This window comes from Gasterosteus aculeatus, chromosome 1, assembly GCF_964276395.1.
Source record: "Gasterosteus aculeatus chromosome 1, fGasAcu3.hap1.1, whole genome shotgun sequence".
In the NCBI taxonomy this organism is placed as follows: Eukaryota; Metazoa; Chordata; class Actinopteri; order Perciformes; family Gasterosteidae; genus Gasterosteus; species Gasterosteus aculeatus.
In genome coordinates this window covers 17,973,084-17,986,067 of record NC_135688.1, presented here as the reverse complement: position 1 = coordinate 17,986,067, position 12,984 = coordinate 17,973,084, and the positions used below count along the sequence as shown (strand labels likewise).

Sequence of the window (12,984 nt, the reverse complement as noted above, 5' to 3'; positions counted from 1 at the left end):
TGCTAGTTAAGTGTTTTAACCGAATGGGATTATATTAAAGAAGAGTTGGATAAGTGATCCCATTACAGAATGAGTTCTTGAGATGCGCTTCGTTCATTCGACTTGTAGTTTCAGACAGTGGAGCAAAGATTAATATTGTTCGGTGCCTAGTGATAATGTTGTGTTATTATTCCTATTTGCTAAATTAACCAAAATAAACGACCCCCGTCCCACTTTGAGGTTAGAGTGAACTTTCAGATTTAAGAGCTTATGTGTGTGTTTGTGTCCCGGCCTTTGCCGTGTTACTCCACTGAGGACTGCGTCCGTCCTCCTGCCCTCGGGCTAGGTGGAGATTGGTGGTGGTAATGGGAACAACCTGAAGATGCACCTAAAGAGGAAGCGTCTCTCTTCCCAACCTTTGCTCTCGCACCCTGCATGGAGCGAGGACAGTGTAGCTTTGGGTAGCTTTGGCTTCACTCTCTCTTTCTCTCTCTCTGTTTACCTTCCTTCGCCAACCTCTTTCTGTCCTGCTGGGTGATGCGTAGACATCGTGGGTACGCTGAGGCCGGACGAGAAGGCCATAATGACCTATGTATCCTGCTTCTATCACGCCTTCTCTGGCGCGCAGAAGGTGAGCTTTTCATGCCTTTTCACACTCATTAACACCTCAATGCAACAGCAGAAAGAAAGAAAATGGGGATCCCATCAGTTGAGATATGACATGGACTAAGAATATCATCTAGTTTCAAAACATGGGTCAAATCACAGGCACATCCTGAAATTTTTCCCATGCATTTAGGAAAGTGAGATGCTTTGAGCCTCCTATTTGGAAAGTCAGGAATGGTCCTCAAGATAAGCAGCCTGATGGGAACTCTGACGACAACATCAAATGCTTTCTGACGCTTCGGTTTCTCTGGACATGGGCCGTGTTCCCCTGAAGTCAACGTACCTTTTTAAGTCTGGATTTGAATTCCCAAACTCACGTTAGTGGCGTGGTCGTCTTTACTCTCCTACTGAAAGAATCGCATGAGATCGTACTGGATTCTTCTCAAATGTCTTTAGTTTCTGAAGACACACGATTGTTTTATCCGATTACGTGTTGTAGCTTACGTGAATGGAGTTTGTTAAAAATATGTATTGGACAAAGGTGATTTTTAACAATATCATGATATATATCTTTTTTTCTTTTTTATATCTTATTTTCCAAAATTCCAACGCCTTTTTTTCGCATTTAAAATATTTTCTTCTTAATTTTAAAGCAAGTCTTTTGCAGCTGATTAATCTGAATTAATGGGTAGAAGGCTGTAACTGAAGTAGATGCAGGCTGCGGCCTTAATTTCTTACCGACTAAATGTCCATCCATCCTGTGGAAAACAATGTAAAGTGACCGGTTATTACACTGACTTGAGTTTGGGAATGACGACCTTGTTGGTTTATTACTGCGGGAAACACTGGTCAATGTCCTTCAGTGTCTCTTCAGCTATTAACACCTCGGCTCTAAAAGTTAGTTTTAGTCTGTGATATTTGTATAACTATATATGGAATGTATCATTTTAGGATCAGAAGTATTTCAACTTAAACGTGTGCTGGCCATAAAGAAAGTTAGTTGTACAGAATATTTTGGCTTTACTCCACATGTCAAAGCACTGTGTACTGTGTGTTTGTTTTATTCCAGCGTACAGTAGTGTAATATCCTAGGCAGACCTACTGATGGGGACTACAGCGCTACATGAACCTGTAACTAGATGTATGGACTTACTCCTGAGTTGTGCCAGGAGACGCATGGAGCATTAAAACAGATTGAGCTTCTTTTTTTCTTTTTTTTTTTACACAAACTAACCAACTGCTGGAGCATGATTTAATTAGTCCAATCCATTTGATTTCCAATTGGTTATCAGCTCATTCACACTTTTTTTAACAATCTGTGCTCTTATGGTTAGATGTATCACTGCCTGTGTGTGGAGTGTGTGATCACAAAGTAAGTTTTTAAAACCAGAGTAATAAAAGCCCAGGCCGAGGTAGTTCCAAGGACCCGGGGACGCTTGCGTTGTCTCTTCACTGAGTGGACTCCACGTCACTGCGAGCGCCACTCACCCTTCTGTTTCACGTTAGGCCGAGACCGCCGCCAATCGCATCTGCAAGGTGCTGGCTGTTAACCAGGAGAACGAGCAGATGATGGAGGACTACGAGAAGCTGGCCAGCGAGGTGAGGACCAAACGCCCCTTTCCACTTAACATTACACACACGTCGAAGGAGCTTTGATCACAAGTTCCCTGAACCCGTCTTTTCCTCTGGCTTCCAGCTGCTGGAGTGGATCCGTCGCACCATCCCCTGGCTGGAGAACCGTACCCAGGAGAAGACCGTGAACGACATGCAGGCCAAGCAGGAAGACTTCAGAGACTACCGCTGTGTCCACAAACCCCCCAAGGTACGGGGAGTTACCCTTTGCCAGAAGTTGTATTTAAGTGGCCGAGCGTAGGGTCTTTGTCCCAACCTGCATGAACGTGTCCACTAACGCATGTGAGCCTCCTGCCTGCAGGTCCAAGAGAAGTGCCAGCTGGAGATCAGCTTCAACACTCTGCAGACCAAACTGAGACTCAGCAACAGACCTGCCTTCATGCCGTCAGAGGGACGCATGGTGTCTGTATGTGTGACGCGATCGCTCACCTCTTAAGTTGTTTTCATTGTTAATCATCTGTTCCAGGGGGCATAACGTATGCTTGTTGCATCTGCAAACTGAGCTAGAGGGGCGAAGAAGCCGGCGCCCTGCTGTACTCTGATGTCAGTATCTCGTGCTGTCTGCTCTCAGGATATCAACGGAGCGTGGCACACTCTGGAGGGAGCGGAGAAGGGCTACGAGGAGTGGATCCTCAGCGAGATCCGCCGTCTGGAAAGACTGGAGCATCTGGCCGAGAAGTTCCATCAGAAGGCCGCCATCCACGAATCCTGGACCGACGGTACGACACGCGCATGCACACGCTGTGTGAACAATCGACTGTCAGTGATCAAGTTGGATCCTCTTCCTTTTTCTTTTATCTCTGTCGAGAGCAAATATTCCTCTTAGGTCTTTCTTTAACTGCGTTTTTGAATTGTTATGCCACATAAATATTGACAGAACTATAGCTTACTATAAGCTAAAAATAACAGGGGTTTAGGAGGAAAAACGTTTCTGAAAATGAAACCATGGAATACTTTTTGAAAATGTTCAATATTTCTCATTAAAAAAAAAAATGCTTTAAACTAAAAAAAAAAAACTGATGACCCAATCTGCTTCTTTTTTTTTTTTTAAGTAGACATAAGCGCCAGCTTTCATGTGTTCCTGAATCAGAATCGGATAGAAGTCCGGTGTTCCTAAAATCACATCAACTTTAAGGTGATGTGGATTATTTCCTTTGATGTGTATGCAGGTAAGGAGGCCATGCTGACGCAGAAAGACTACGAGACCTCCACCCTGTCAGAGGTCAAGGCGTTGCTACGGAAACACGAGGCCTTTGAGAGCGACCTGGCAGCCCATCAGGACAGAGTGGAGCAGATCGCCGCCATCGCACAGGAACTCAAGTAAGGAAGAAGTGTGAAGTCAGTCGTTCCCAAACTGGGGGTCGCGGTGCTGTTGGGTGGTCTCACAATGTTGGGCCCCGACAGAAAAGTTTTAGGAACCAAGCCTCTCAATCTTTTTTTTTTTTTTTAAGTCTTTATATATGATGCTCATAGAGTCGAATAGACCATAAAGCGGAGTGTGCTTTAGGGTGTGACTGTAGCTAATAGACCCTTATTAGCAAATGTCTTTCTTTATAAGCCTCAAAGTTAGTATACTCCCCGATAACCACAGATCTCAGCCGTCTAACCAAGAAACCCATTTGGGTGATTTGTGCGTAAGTAAATCGTGGCCTCTAAACTGGCTCCTCTTGTGCTCTGTGTACTTCCAGCGAGCTGGACTACTACGACTCCGCCAGCGTCAACGCTCGCTGTCAGAAGATCTGCGACCAGTGGGACACCCTGGGGGCCTTCACCCATGGCCGCAAGGAGTCATTGGAGGTAACGCTTGCACACCATTCCGCTGCGTGTGTGCATATACAGTAAATGTTTGCTAACCGGCAAATTACATTTTAAAAATCCACTGACAAACAGGATTTAATGAAACGCTCCATAATGGGCCAGAGTAACGTATTAGTGTTGTAGTGGCCATTTGTCCTACAAAACTTTAAATCAAAGGCCGCTGGCTGCACCTACTGTTTGTTTTTGTCACGCAGCAAGAGAGTGTGTTGTCCAGGCAATCGGTTCCTTTTGTTCAGATTTTATTTCCAAAGAAGGCAACAAACGCATACAATTGGCTTGGCTGCCTTCCTGTGCAATGCTCTGCCTCGCTGTATTGCTGGTAAAAAACTGTCACCCAGGTGCATGCTGGTCCTATACCTGGCTATGCCCTTAAATAACCCCCATGTGCCCACAGTATTACCCATTTAATTAGTGATCCAATTACCCAAACAATTAACCAAAACTACACATGCTTAGTGACAAAATGATTAAACCAAATACAAAAAGCTACCTTAATACTATATCAACAAACCATAATATTTAAGAACAAATAACTAAATAGCTCCCACAAGTGTGTAATCTGATCTTTCAGAACTGCATTGATATCTCAGATATTGTATTCACATGCTTTAAAGCTAAAACTCTTTAGTTGTGAGCTACTAAACAGTGACAGTAGACAGTGTTTGTGTTTATAAGTTTGTATAAAATTATTTCCTAAAAGTACGTTATTTGTCTCCTTTGCTTTATTAAGTATTCACTGTCCTCCAAACAGCTATTAATATCCTCCCAATTGAATTCTCGTCCTTAATTGGCCTAAATTGAGTTTCATCCGTGTGTTTCGCCAACAGAGGACAGAGAAGCAGCTGGAGTCGATAGACGAGCTGTACCTGGAGTACGCCAAGAGAGCTGCGCCCTTCAACAACTGGATGGAGGGAGCGATGGAGGACCTGCAGGACATGTTCATCGTCCACAATATCGAGGAGATCCAGGTAACGGAGTCATGCAGCAACCAGAGGCGTAAACTATATCTGGCTCAAGGTTGCTCTTAAGGATGCCATACATGTTTTTCGTTTACTTCAGGGCCTCATCACAGCCCACGAACAGTTCAAGTCCACCCTGGCCGAGGCCAACAAGGAGCGTGAGGCCATCCAGGCAATCCAAGCAGAGGTGCAGAAGATCGCCCAGAGCAACGGCATCAAGCTGAGCGGATCCAACCCCTACACCACCATCACACCTCAGAGCATCGACAGCAAGTGGGAAAAGGTAGGTTGCAGCCACGAGAGACCTGGCAGAAGTACCGGGACAAGAAAGATTAGTTAATATTTCCGGAACCGCAGCAAACACTTGATCTATTCTGTCTTCAGGCGATGGACATGGTGCCGCTGCGTGACACTGCTCTGCAAGGCGAGCTCAACAAGCAGAACTCCAACGACACTCTGAGAGCCAAGTTTGCCACTCAGGCCAACACGGTTGGCGCCTACATTCAGGCCAAAATGGAGGTAATTTCGCCGCCCACGCACTCCAGTCCGACTGACCGTGTGCGAGGCGCTTTCTCTCCATTTTGGGGCCAGCATTGTGCAACAGTGAGCTGGGGGGGGGTCGGGGCTCAGCGGCGTGTGATCAGTTGATTGGTTGAGCATTAGCATTCTACAACCTATAGTTGTATCCCTATGGTTGTATGCACTCATTGTAAGTCGCTTGGGTTAAAAGTGTCAGCTAAATGACATTAGAAAATCCGTCCCTCTTCACTTCTGCTGCTTTGATTTTTGGTTTGGTTAAAACAAAGCCAGGTTCTTTTTGGGTTGCTGTGGAAGTTGTCTAATGAACCCTGGCGCTGAACTGAGACCCAGTCTGCTTCCTAGTGGGCTGTAGGATGGTTCCAACGAGGTGTGAAAGCAAAGCAACCCCCTACAGGACTTCATGAAACGCGACACCACTAATAAATCCACGCTCTGATCCTGAAGTCCGTTCAGGCGATGATCTTATAAATAAACCGTAAAAACGTATTGTGTGATTTTCTCAGATTAACTGGTCAAAAGCTGTTTAACTGCGACGCTCGACCCAGATTCGTTACCGTACAAGACGTCTCATGCACACGTTTGTGCACACAACAGGGCATACGTACGGTACCGTCTCTACTTGTATTCATCGCGCCAATGCAACCAATTTGCGCTTCAGTAATACATAAGCAATAAAGGGCTGCGCGCAGCCAGAAGGCTTTGACTCCCCCTCGTCGGTCCTGATGATGCACAATGACAATTGTAAAAACTGCCTGTTCTTTAATAGAAAAGTTGGTGTGAACTAAACCAGAGCTAGAACTAAAAAGGCAACCATGTATAATTTCTTTGCTCTCTTTGATCAGTAGCAAATAAACCAGACTATGAGTAAGCCGCCTAAGGTCACAGAATGAGGGCTGATGCAGAAGGATCTGTGTAAATGTGTCTTCCTGTGCTAGAGGGAGAAACATCTGTGTACTTCTGTGTCTGCAGGAAATCGGCAGGATATCCATTGAGATGAACGGCACCCTGGAGGACCAGCTGACCAGCCTGAAGGAGTACCAGAAGACCATCATGTCCTACATGCCAGAGATCAACACGCTGGAGGGGTACCACCAGCACATCCAGGAGGCCCTCATCTTCGACAACCAGTACACCTCCTACTCGATGGAGGTAACGCAAACGCACACATAAAGCCTCATAAATCTGCTCGTTCTCTGCGGTCACGCTCTCAAATGCTGTTTTTGTGCCTTTAAAAAAAATTAAAAATTAAAGCCCATAAGTAAATGTCTAAATGTAACCCCTTTTCCTCCCCCCTTCTCTCCCCGTCTCCCTTTGCGGGCTCCCTTCCCTGCAGCACCTTCGCGTGGGCTGGGAGCAGCTGCTGACCACCATCGCCAGAACCATCAACGAGGTGGAGAACCAGATCCTGACGCGCGACGCCAAAGGGATCAGCCAGGAGCAGCTCTACGAGTACCGCGCCTCCTTCAACCACTTCGACAAGGTCAGGGGGCCGAGCTCCGGGGCCACGCCTCCTAGAGCACAAGTTTTTTTTTTTTTGTTTTGTTACACCTGCTATATCACGTTACAATGTCTGCCAAGTCATTTGTCTGTTCATTCAGATGTTTAGCACATGTTGGGGGGAGGTTGTGTACAGGTGTTGACAGGCAGAGAGGGAGAGCCTACAGGGTGCTGTCTGGTGAGGGAGTGATGTGTCATGGTACAGGTAGATGCATACAGTAGATGGAGTGTGGGGAAAAAGGCCGGAGAAATAACATGAGCAGCAGCAGCTAAATGTATTTTAGACACCTCAAAAAAGTGGATATTTAGAATGTAATCACTGCCTATCAGCTGAAGCCGTTATCAATGCTCTCTATAAGACTGTCCTGTTATCTTTTGGAACACAACGGTGTACCGATGCCTCCATCGGTTAGTTTGTGTTCTTGTGTAGTTTGTTGAACCGGAGATATCCCACCTTTATGGGCATTGATAACGCTTTGGTTCCCCAGAGACGCGGCTGTCAGACTGCACGCTATGACAATATTCTCAATGTAGCGACGGCTTCAACTGTTACAATATCTTTTTTTGTAGCTGTCTAAAATACGTCCACAATAGTACGTTGCTCTGCTCCTGTGCTGGTTCTACTGTTTCTCCTCACTCAATCTACTGTACTGACTATGGAGAAATACCTCGAACAACACATATCCCCTTAAAGTGTAATTTGTAGTTTAGCATGATGATACACTTGCTTCATTGGATGTAAACTTCCCAACGTCGCCAACCTTGTGTGTATCAAACCACTGTCGTTCATCATCTCACACCTGTGTGTGTGTGTGTGTGTGTGTCACTGATTCATGTTGCTGTCCTCGACCATCACACCAGTGTTTCTCGGCACAAGGAACATCTTGAGCACGAGGTCATCGTCATCAATCGCTCTTCATTTTTAGTGTTTACTTGAACAAACTTCCTGAATAACTCCAGATGACTCCATGGCCTCCTGTTAAGGTTGTGTGTGTTTGTGAGTGCACTGACATAGTCTAAATGTCTGTGAATGTCTTGTCTGTCCACCTCCATCCTCACCCCCCCCCCTGCATGCCGTGTGGACCTCCCGATCGCCACCCGTCCCCGTATTGCGTTTTGACGCGTCGCTCGTGTCGTTGGCTGTTTGGCCGATCTCAGGACCACAGCGGCGCGCTGATGGCCGAGGAGTTCAAGGCCTGCTTGATCAGTCTTGGCTACGACGTGGAAAACGACAAGCAGGTAGGAGACGTTCGGCGCCAGTCGCAGTTTGTTGGGTCTCCGAGCAGGAGAGCAGAGCAGAGTGGAGATCATAGGTCGGATCCCACATCTGCACAGGAATGCACTACATTTTTGAGTTATTTAGCCACGATTATTCCACTTTGGTTCATAATCATTCCCAAGATTGCAGAATAACGTTATTTTATTTTGCTTTTAATAGACGGCCGATTTAAGAACAAACCCAGCAAATGGTTAAAGGACTTTAAACTTAAAAAAAAAAAAAAGAATGACAGTGAGTCATAGTCCCTCACACCAAAGACATCTGAATTCTATACACATCTGGATTGGTCCATCTCAGGTAAAAAGTGATGTCTGTAACCATCCGGCTCTCCTGCTCTGAGGTTCCCCACCAACTCTGCATCAGCATGGAGGGCAGAGATAATCTCGCGTCCCTGTATGTCCACCGAGTGGCACTGCGGCTCTGGAAACCAGGCTCCCTCTCACTCTCTGAGCAGACGCCTCATCTGTCTGCCTGGCTGTCTGTCTCTCTGCCCGTCTGTCTCTGTCGGGTTTTACTTTGGCTGTTAACCGTTTGTGCTCTGTTTTATCCTTCTTTCACCTCCCTGCCCCAAACATTTCTCTACATTTTGTTAACTCTATATCTGTCCATCACTCCTCTTTCACTCTGTCACTCCTCCTCCTTCCTCTCAAACTTCTTTGACCCCCCCCCCCCCCCCCCCCCCCCCCTTCCTTTGGCCTTGGCTCTGCTGCGGCCCACAGAAGCGATCGGGACAGATGGTCTCGGAGGACTTCCGGGCTCTACTCATTTCGACCGGAAACAGCCTGGTACTGCTGCTGCTGCTGCTGCTGCTGCTGGCGTGGTGCTCTCACAGGGTGTCCGCAGGTCCAACAGTGTCCCCATTCAAAAAACTTAAAGGAATGTCTCCCGTCATGCTAATCTTCCAGTGAGAATTTGACCCCTTTGTTGAGGTCCTGTACAAGCATGAGACCGTATGTTTTTTGTGACATTTTAAAGCTCTCCCACACAAACAAGGGGTTAATAATTGACATTAAAGCTGCATTTCTGTTTGGGAAGCTTTCTTTTTTGGGGGCTGAATAACAAAAAGGGGTTTTGTAGAAAAGTTTTGCATATATTAATGGAAAACAATATTCATGTTTTTTGTTACTTTTGAAAGTATACTTTGGTGTAATGTCTTAAATCTGAGTTCACACCTGCAGACACCCTGCCCGCCCCCCCACCAGATCCGCTTCTTAGTCCGTCAAGTCTGTCACTTTTCTCCTTGCTACCTGAAAGACAACCGTCAATTTTCATGAAGACAAATCGCTTGTCTTCGTGCCGTCCTCTTGTCTGCGTCCTTTTGTCTGGTTTTAGCCAGTGATCATGTGATGCATGTGTCAGAAGGGTGGGATACAAAATATCAGGACCACAATCACAACCTGTCAATCCTTTTCTCCGCCTTGCTATATTTCCTCGAGGTCCTGATGTTTTTACACACTCCGCTCTGTCACGTTCTGTGTGTGTGTGTGTCTTGAGTACAAAGGGCCGTCTTTCCTGGGTTAACCCATTGCTCTCTCGGTTGCCAGGGAGACAGCGAGTTTGCTCGCATCATGAGCATAGTGGACCCCAACGGCAGCGGTGCCGTGACCTTCCAGGCCTTCATCGACTTCATGTCCAGGGAAACGACCGACACGGACACTGCGGACCAGGTCATCGCCTCCTTCAAGATCCTGGCCGCTGATAAGGTGTGTGTGTGTGTGTGTGTGTGTGTGTGTGTGTGTGTGTGTGTGTGTGTTTAATGCAGAATTATGTGTATTGTATTCCCATTGTTCATTGCAAAGAATTCAGTATGGCATTTGTATTTACAGGATTATTATTTTTAAATAAAACGCATTGACTAATGACTGAAATATTAGGCTCATATTTGTAAAAAATCTAATTTTTGGTTGTGATTTGCTGAAGAAGCCGGAGAGTCTCATTGAACATGCGGTGGTGGAGGATCTGCAGAAGTAGAAAGGATTATCACAAAATAACAATCAGCTGATAAATTGATTGACGGTAGCAAAAGAAGTATTCAAATACTTGACAATATCAGTTGAAAGTTTAAGCACATAGGTAATAGAAATACTTGAATCATTAGAAAGTGATACTATCTTTAGGTCAGTATAGATGTATCACTATGGAAGTGGGGACTTCAGCTCTCATCAGAGTTTCATTTGCAACATATCAAAAGTGTTTGCAGAACAACTGTACACAGGTGTATGGGTAAGATGTAAGCCTTGCTCATCCTCCCTGTTTCCATCAGACTTTCATCACGGCTGAGGAGCTGAGGAGGGAGCTTCCCCCCGACCAGGCGGAGTACTGCATCGCCCGCATGGCGCCTTACGTGGGGGCCGACGCCGTTCCTGGCGCCCTGGACTACATGTCCTTCTCCACCGCCCTGTACGGAGAGAGCGACCTGTAGACGAGCAGGAGGCCAGGACAGAGGAGGAAGGGAGCTAGGGTCATTCTGTGCATAGAGGGGACGCCCAGGAGTCGCGCGTCGGGAACAAAATTGAGTGGTGGTTGTGAGGTGCCCCTGCGTGTGCCGCTATAGAAATCTTCAGAATATTTTTTTTTAAAGAACGTTGATACTTGATTGAACTGCCTTTAGTGGGATCAGAGCAGGAAGGCAAGGGGGCACGAGCTAATCTGATACTTATGCTAATAGTCTTTTATTTTATCATTTCTTTCTTCTTGCCAGGTGGGTTCTGGACATGTGGGGGGGGGGGGGGGGGGTTGCGTATTAGATCCCAGAGAGATGAAAAAAGAGAAAAAACCCATTTAACCATATTTCCCATGTTGCCGGTGACATGTCTGACCTTGGCTTTTTTTTTTTTTTTTACCCTCCTCCCGTCATTGTTTTTTTCTTTTTGTGTTTCCCCCAGCTGCAGGTGGGCGGTGTTCGGGTGGGGATGGTGGTTGGGTGTGAGTGGAAGGGCCTGGAGGGGGCTCGGCGCTGTACATATTTTTTTCAGTGCAGAGAGAGGCACACACGGTCCCAGTTGTCCAGAGTAATTGATCGCAAGCTTCCCAGTAGTGGGCGGCGGGGGGGGGGGGAGCAAAGCAGAGTGACATTTATTATGAAAAAAATATAAAAATAACAAAATGACAAAAACAAGAGCTTTTTTTTTTTTTATGAAATAAAAAGCCAATGACACAACGCAGAGAGCGCAGTTTCTTCAGTGAATAGGTTTGAGCTTCCAGAAGTCTTCACTTCAGGTTTTATTTCCTTTTTTCCTTTTTTTTGCAATGGAAATAGTTGTTCGCCGTGAAGTTTAAGGCTTGTGTACCTAAAGGCCTTCTACTGTATAACTCACGACGGGCAAACCACCATCGCTTTCCACAAATATTTGCTTCTGTGAAACTTTTCTCCCGGGGGCGGGTTAGGGTGCTTATTTAAATACAAAAAGACATTTGTATGATCGTTAGGATGGTATAAGTCAAAGTTGGGCCAGTTTTATATACCAGAAACCACACGCAGGAATACACATACACACGCACACAGATGTCATGGATGCATCCGATTGGCTGAATGAAAGTTTCTTTGCACTTCTTCGATTTTGTTTTTCTTTCTTAGAGCTGCTGTAGTGGCACTCTGGAGAGGGAAAAATGTCAAACCGGTGGAGGAAATTAATTAAATGTGCCTATTGGTGTGCCCTCCCCCCACCTCTCTCGCTCGCTCTCTCTCTCTCCCCCTCTTTTCTTACACCCTCTCATTTGTCCCTAAAGGGAAGGAAAATGTACTGCGAGTCAGGAGGAAAGGGGAACGATCAGAGCGGTCTTCATGTAAACATTCCATTATGTGCAAATAAAAGTCTAAAAAAGGAAATTCTGTAAAAGGAAAAAATAATTTAAAAAAGCTATGCAATCATAATGTGTTGGATATCTGAGTTCTGGGGGAAGTTGTGGGCATCAATTGGGCCATTTTGCGAGAAAGTTCCCAGTCTAGATGATTGGCTGTTGCGGGGAGAGGAGGGACAAACAAGGAGGGACAGATAGGGAAGCAACTGAGAAGAAAAGACAGACCAAAAGCTTGTTTTTCTTTTCTTTTTTTCCACTTCGAGGTGCGGAGGAAAAAAAACTCTGAATTTTTTTTTCTTTTTTTTTGTACTCTTTAATATCAAACCTTCTCTGCTGTACTGGAAACTGCAATGCCTTCTGTCTCTAATGATAAGTGAGTTTCACAAAAGCACACATAAAAGTTTCCTTACAAAATACTCCCCGTGGGCGTGTCTTTATTTTGTCTGTTAAACTTGAAAATCAACGCGTCGTATTATATATTGTCAAGTGAAGATGATTTTATGACTCTGCAGATCATTTTGAGCATCTGATCGTTTTATAAATCCTTTATCATTCTCCTCTTTCGTCCTCCTCTTCATTACATTACTGATGATTCGTCAAACGTAAATGTAACCTAATTAGTGAAAACAACAAATTAACATTTCTGCAATATTTTTGGATAACATCAACATTGAGGTATTTGGTAAAAACATTTTGATTCAACCCTTACAACCTAAAAATGTATTTAAGTAAGTATTTTAAACTTTTAATTGTAGGTTTTTAACTATTGGCCAATTAGCTCAGATGTTTGTTTGTGCCTCTGATAAAGGTTTTGACTAACTTTGACCCATCTAACTTGTTATAGGAATATCCACAATATTTATTTTGAGTCAT

The 12,984-nt window shown here is 45.2% G+C and overlaps 1 protein-coding gene across 4 annotated transcripts in view; it reads left to right on the top strand.

Moving 5' to 3' along the window:
• The window catches only part of LOC120816049 (alpha-actinin-4), a 37,992-nt gene extending 25,465 nt beyond the window's left edge, over positions 1–12,527 (top strand). The window contains exons 8-22 of one of the 4 annotated variants that reach the window (XM_040171349.2): positions 525–610; positions 2,092–2,184; positions 2,282–2,407; positions 2,519–2,623; positions 2,789–2,936; positions 3,387–3,537; positions 3,906–4,014; positions 4,863–5,003; positions 5,095–5,277; positions 5,379–5,513; positions 6,504–6,683; positions 6,868–7,014; positions 9,030–9,095; positions 9,855–10,013; positions 10,574–12,527. In XM_040171349.2, the coding sequence (XP_040027283.1) occupies positions 525–610; positions 2,092–2,184; positions 2,282–2,407; positions 2,519–2,623; positions 2,789–2,936; positions 3,387–3,537; positions 3,906–4,014; positions 4,863–5,003; positions 5,095–5,277; positions 5,379–5,513; positions 6,504–6,683; positions 6,868–7,014; positions 9,030–9,095; positions 9,855–10,013; positions 10,574–10,732 (1,988 nt within the window). In that variant the 3' untranslated portion in view covers positions 10,733–12,527. Of the gene's footprint in view, positions 1–524; positions 611–2,091; positions 2,185–2,281; positions 2,408–2,518; positions 2,624–2,788; positions 2,937–3,386; positions 3,538–3,905; positions 4,015–4,862; positions 5,004–5,094; positions 5,278–5,378; positions 5,514–6,503; positions 6,684–6,867; positions 7,015–8,189; positions 8,271–9,029; positions 9,096–9,854; positions 10,014–10,573 lie in introns of all 4 variants that reach the window. The other 3 variants (XM_040171331.2, XM_040171338.2, XM_040171320.2) reach the window with 3 other exon arrangements.
• Positions 12,528–12,984: the final 457 nt, after the last annotated feature.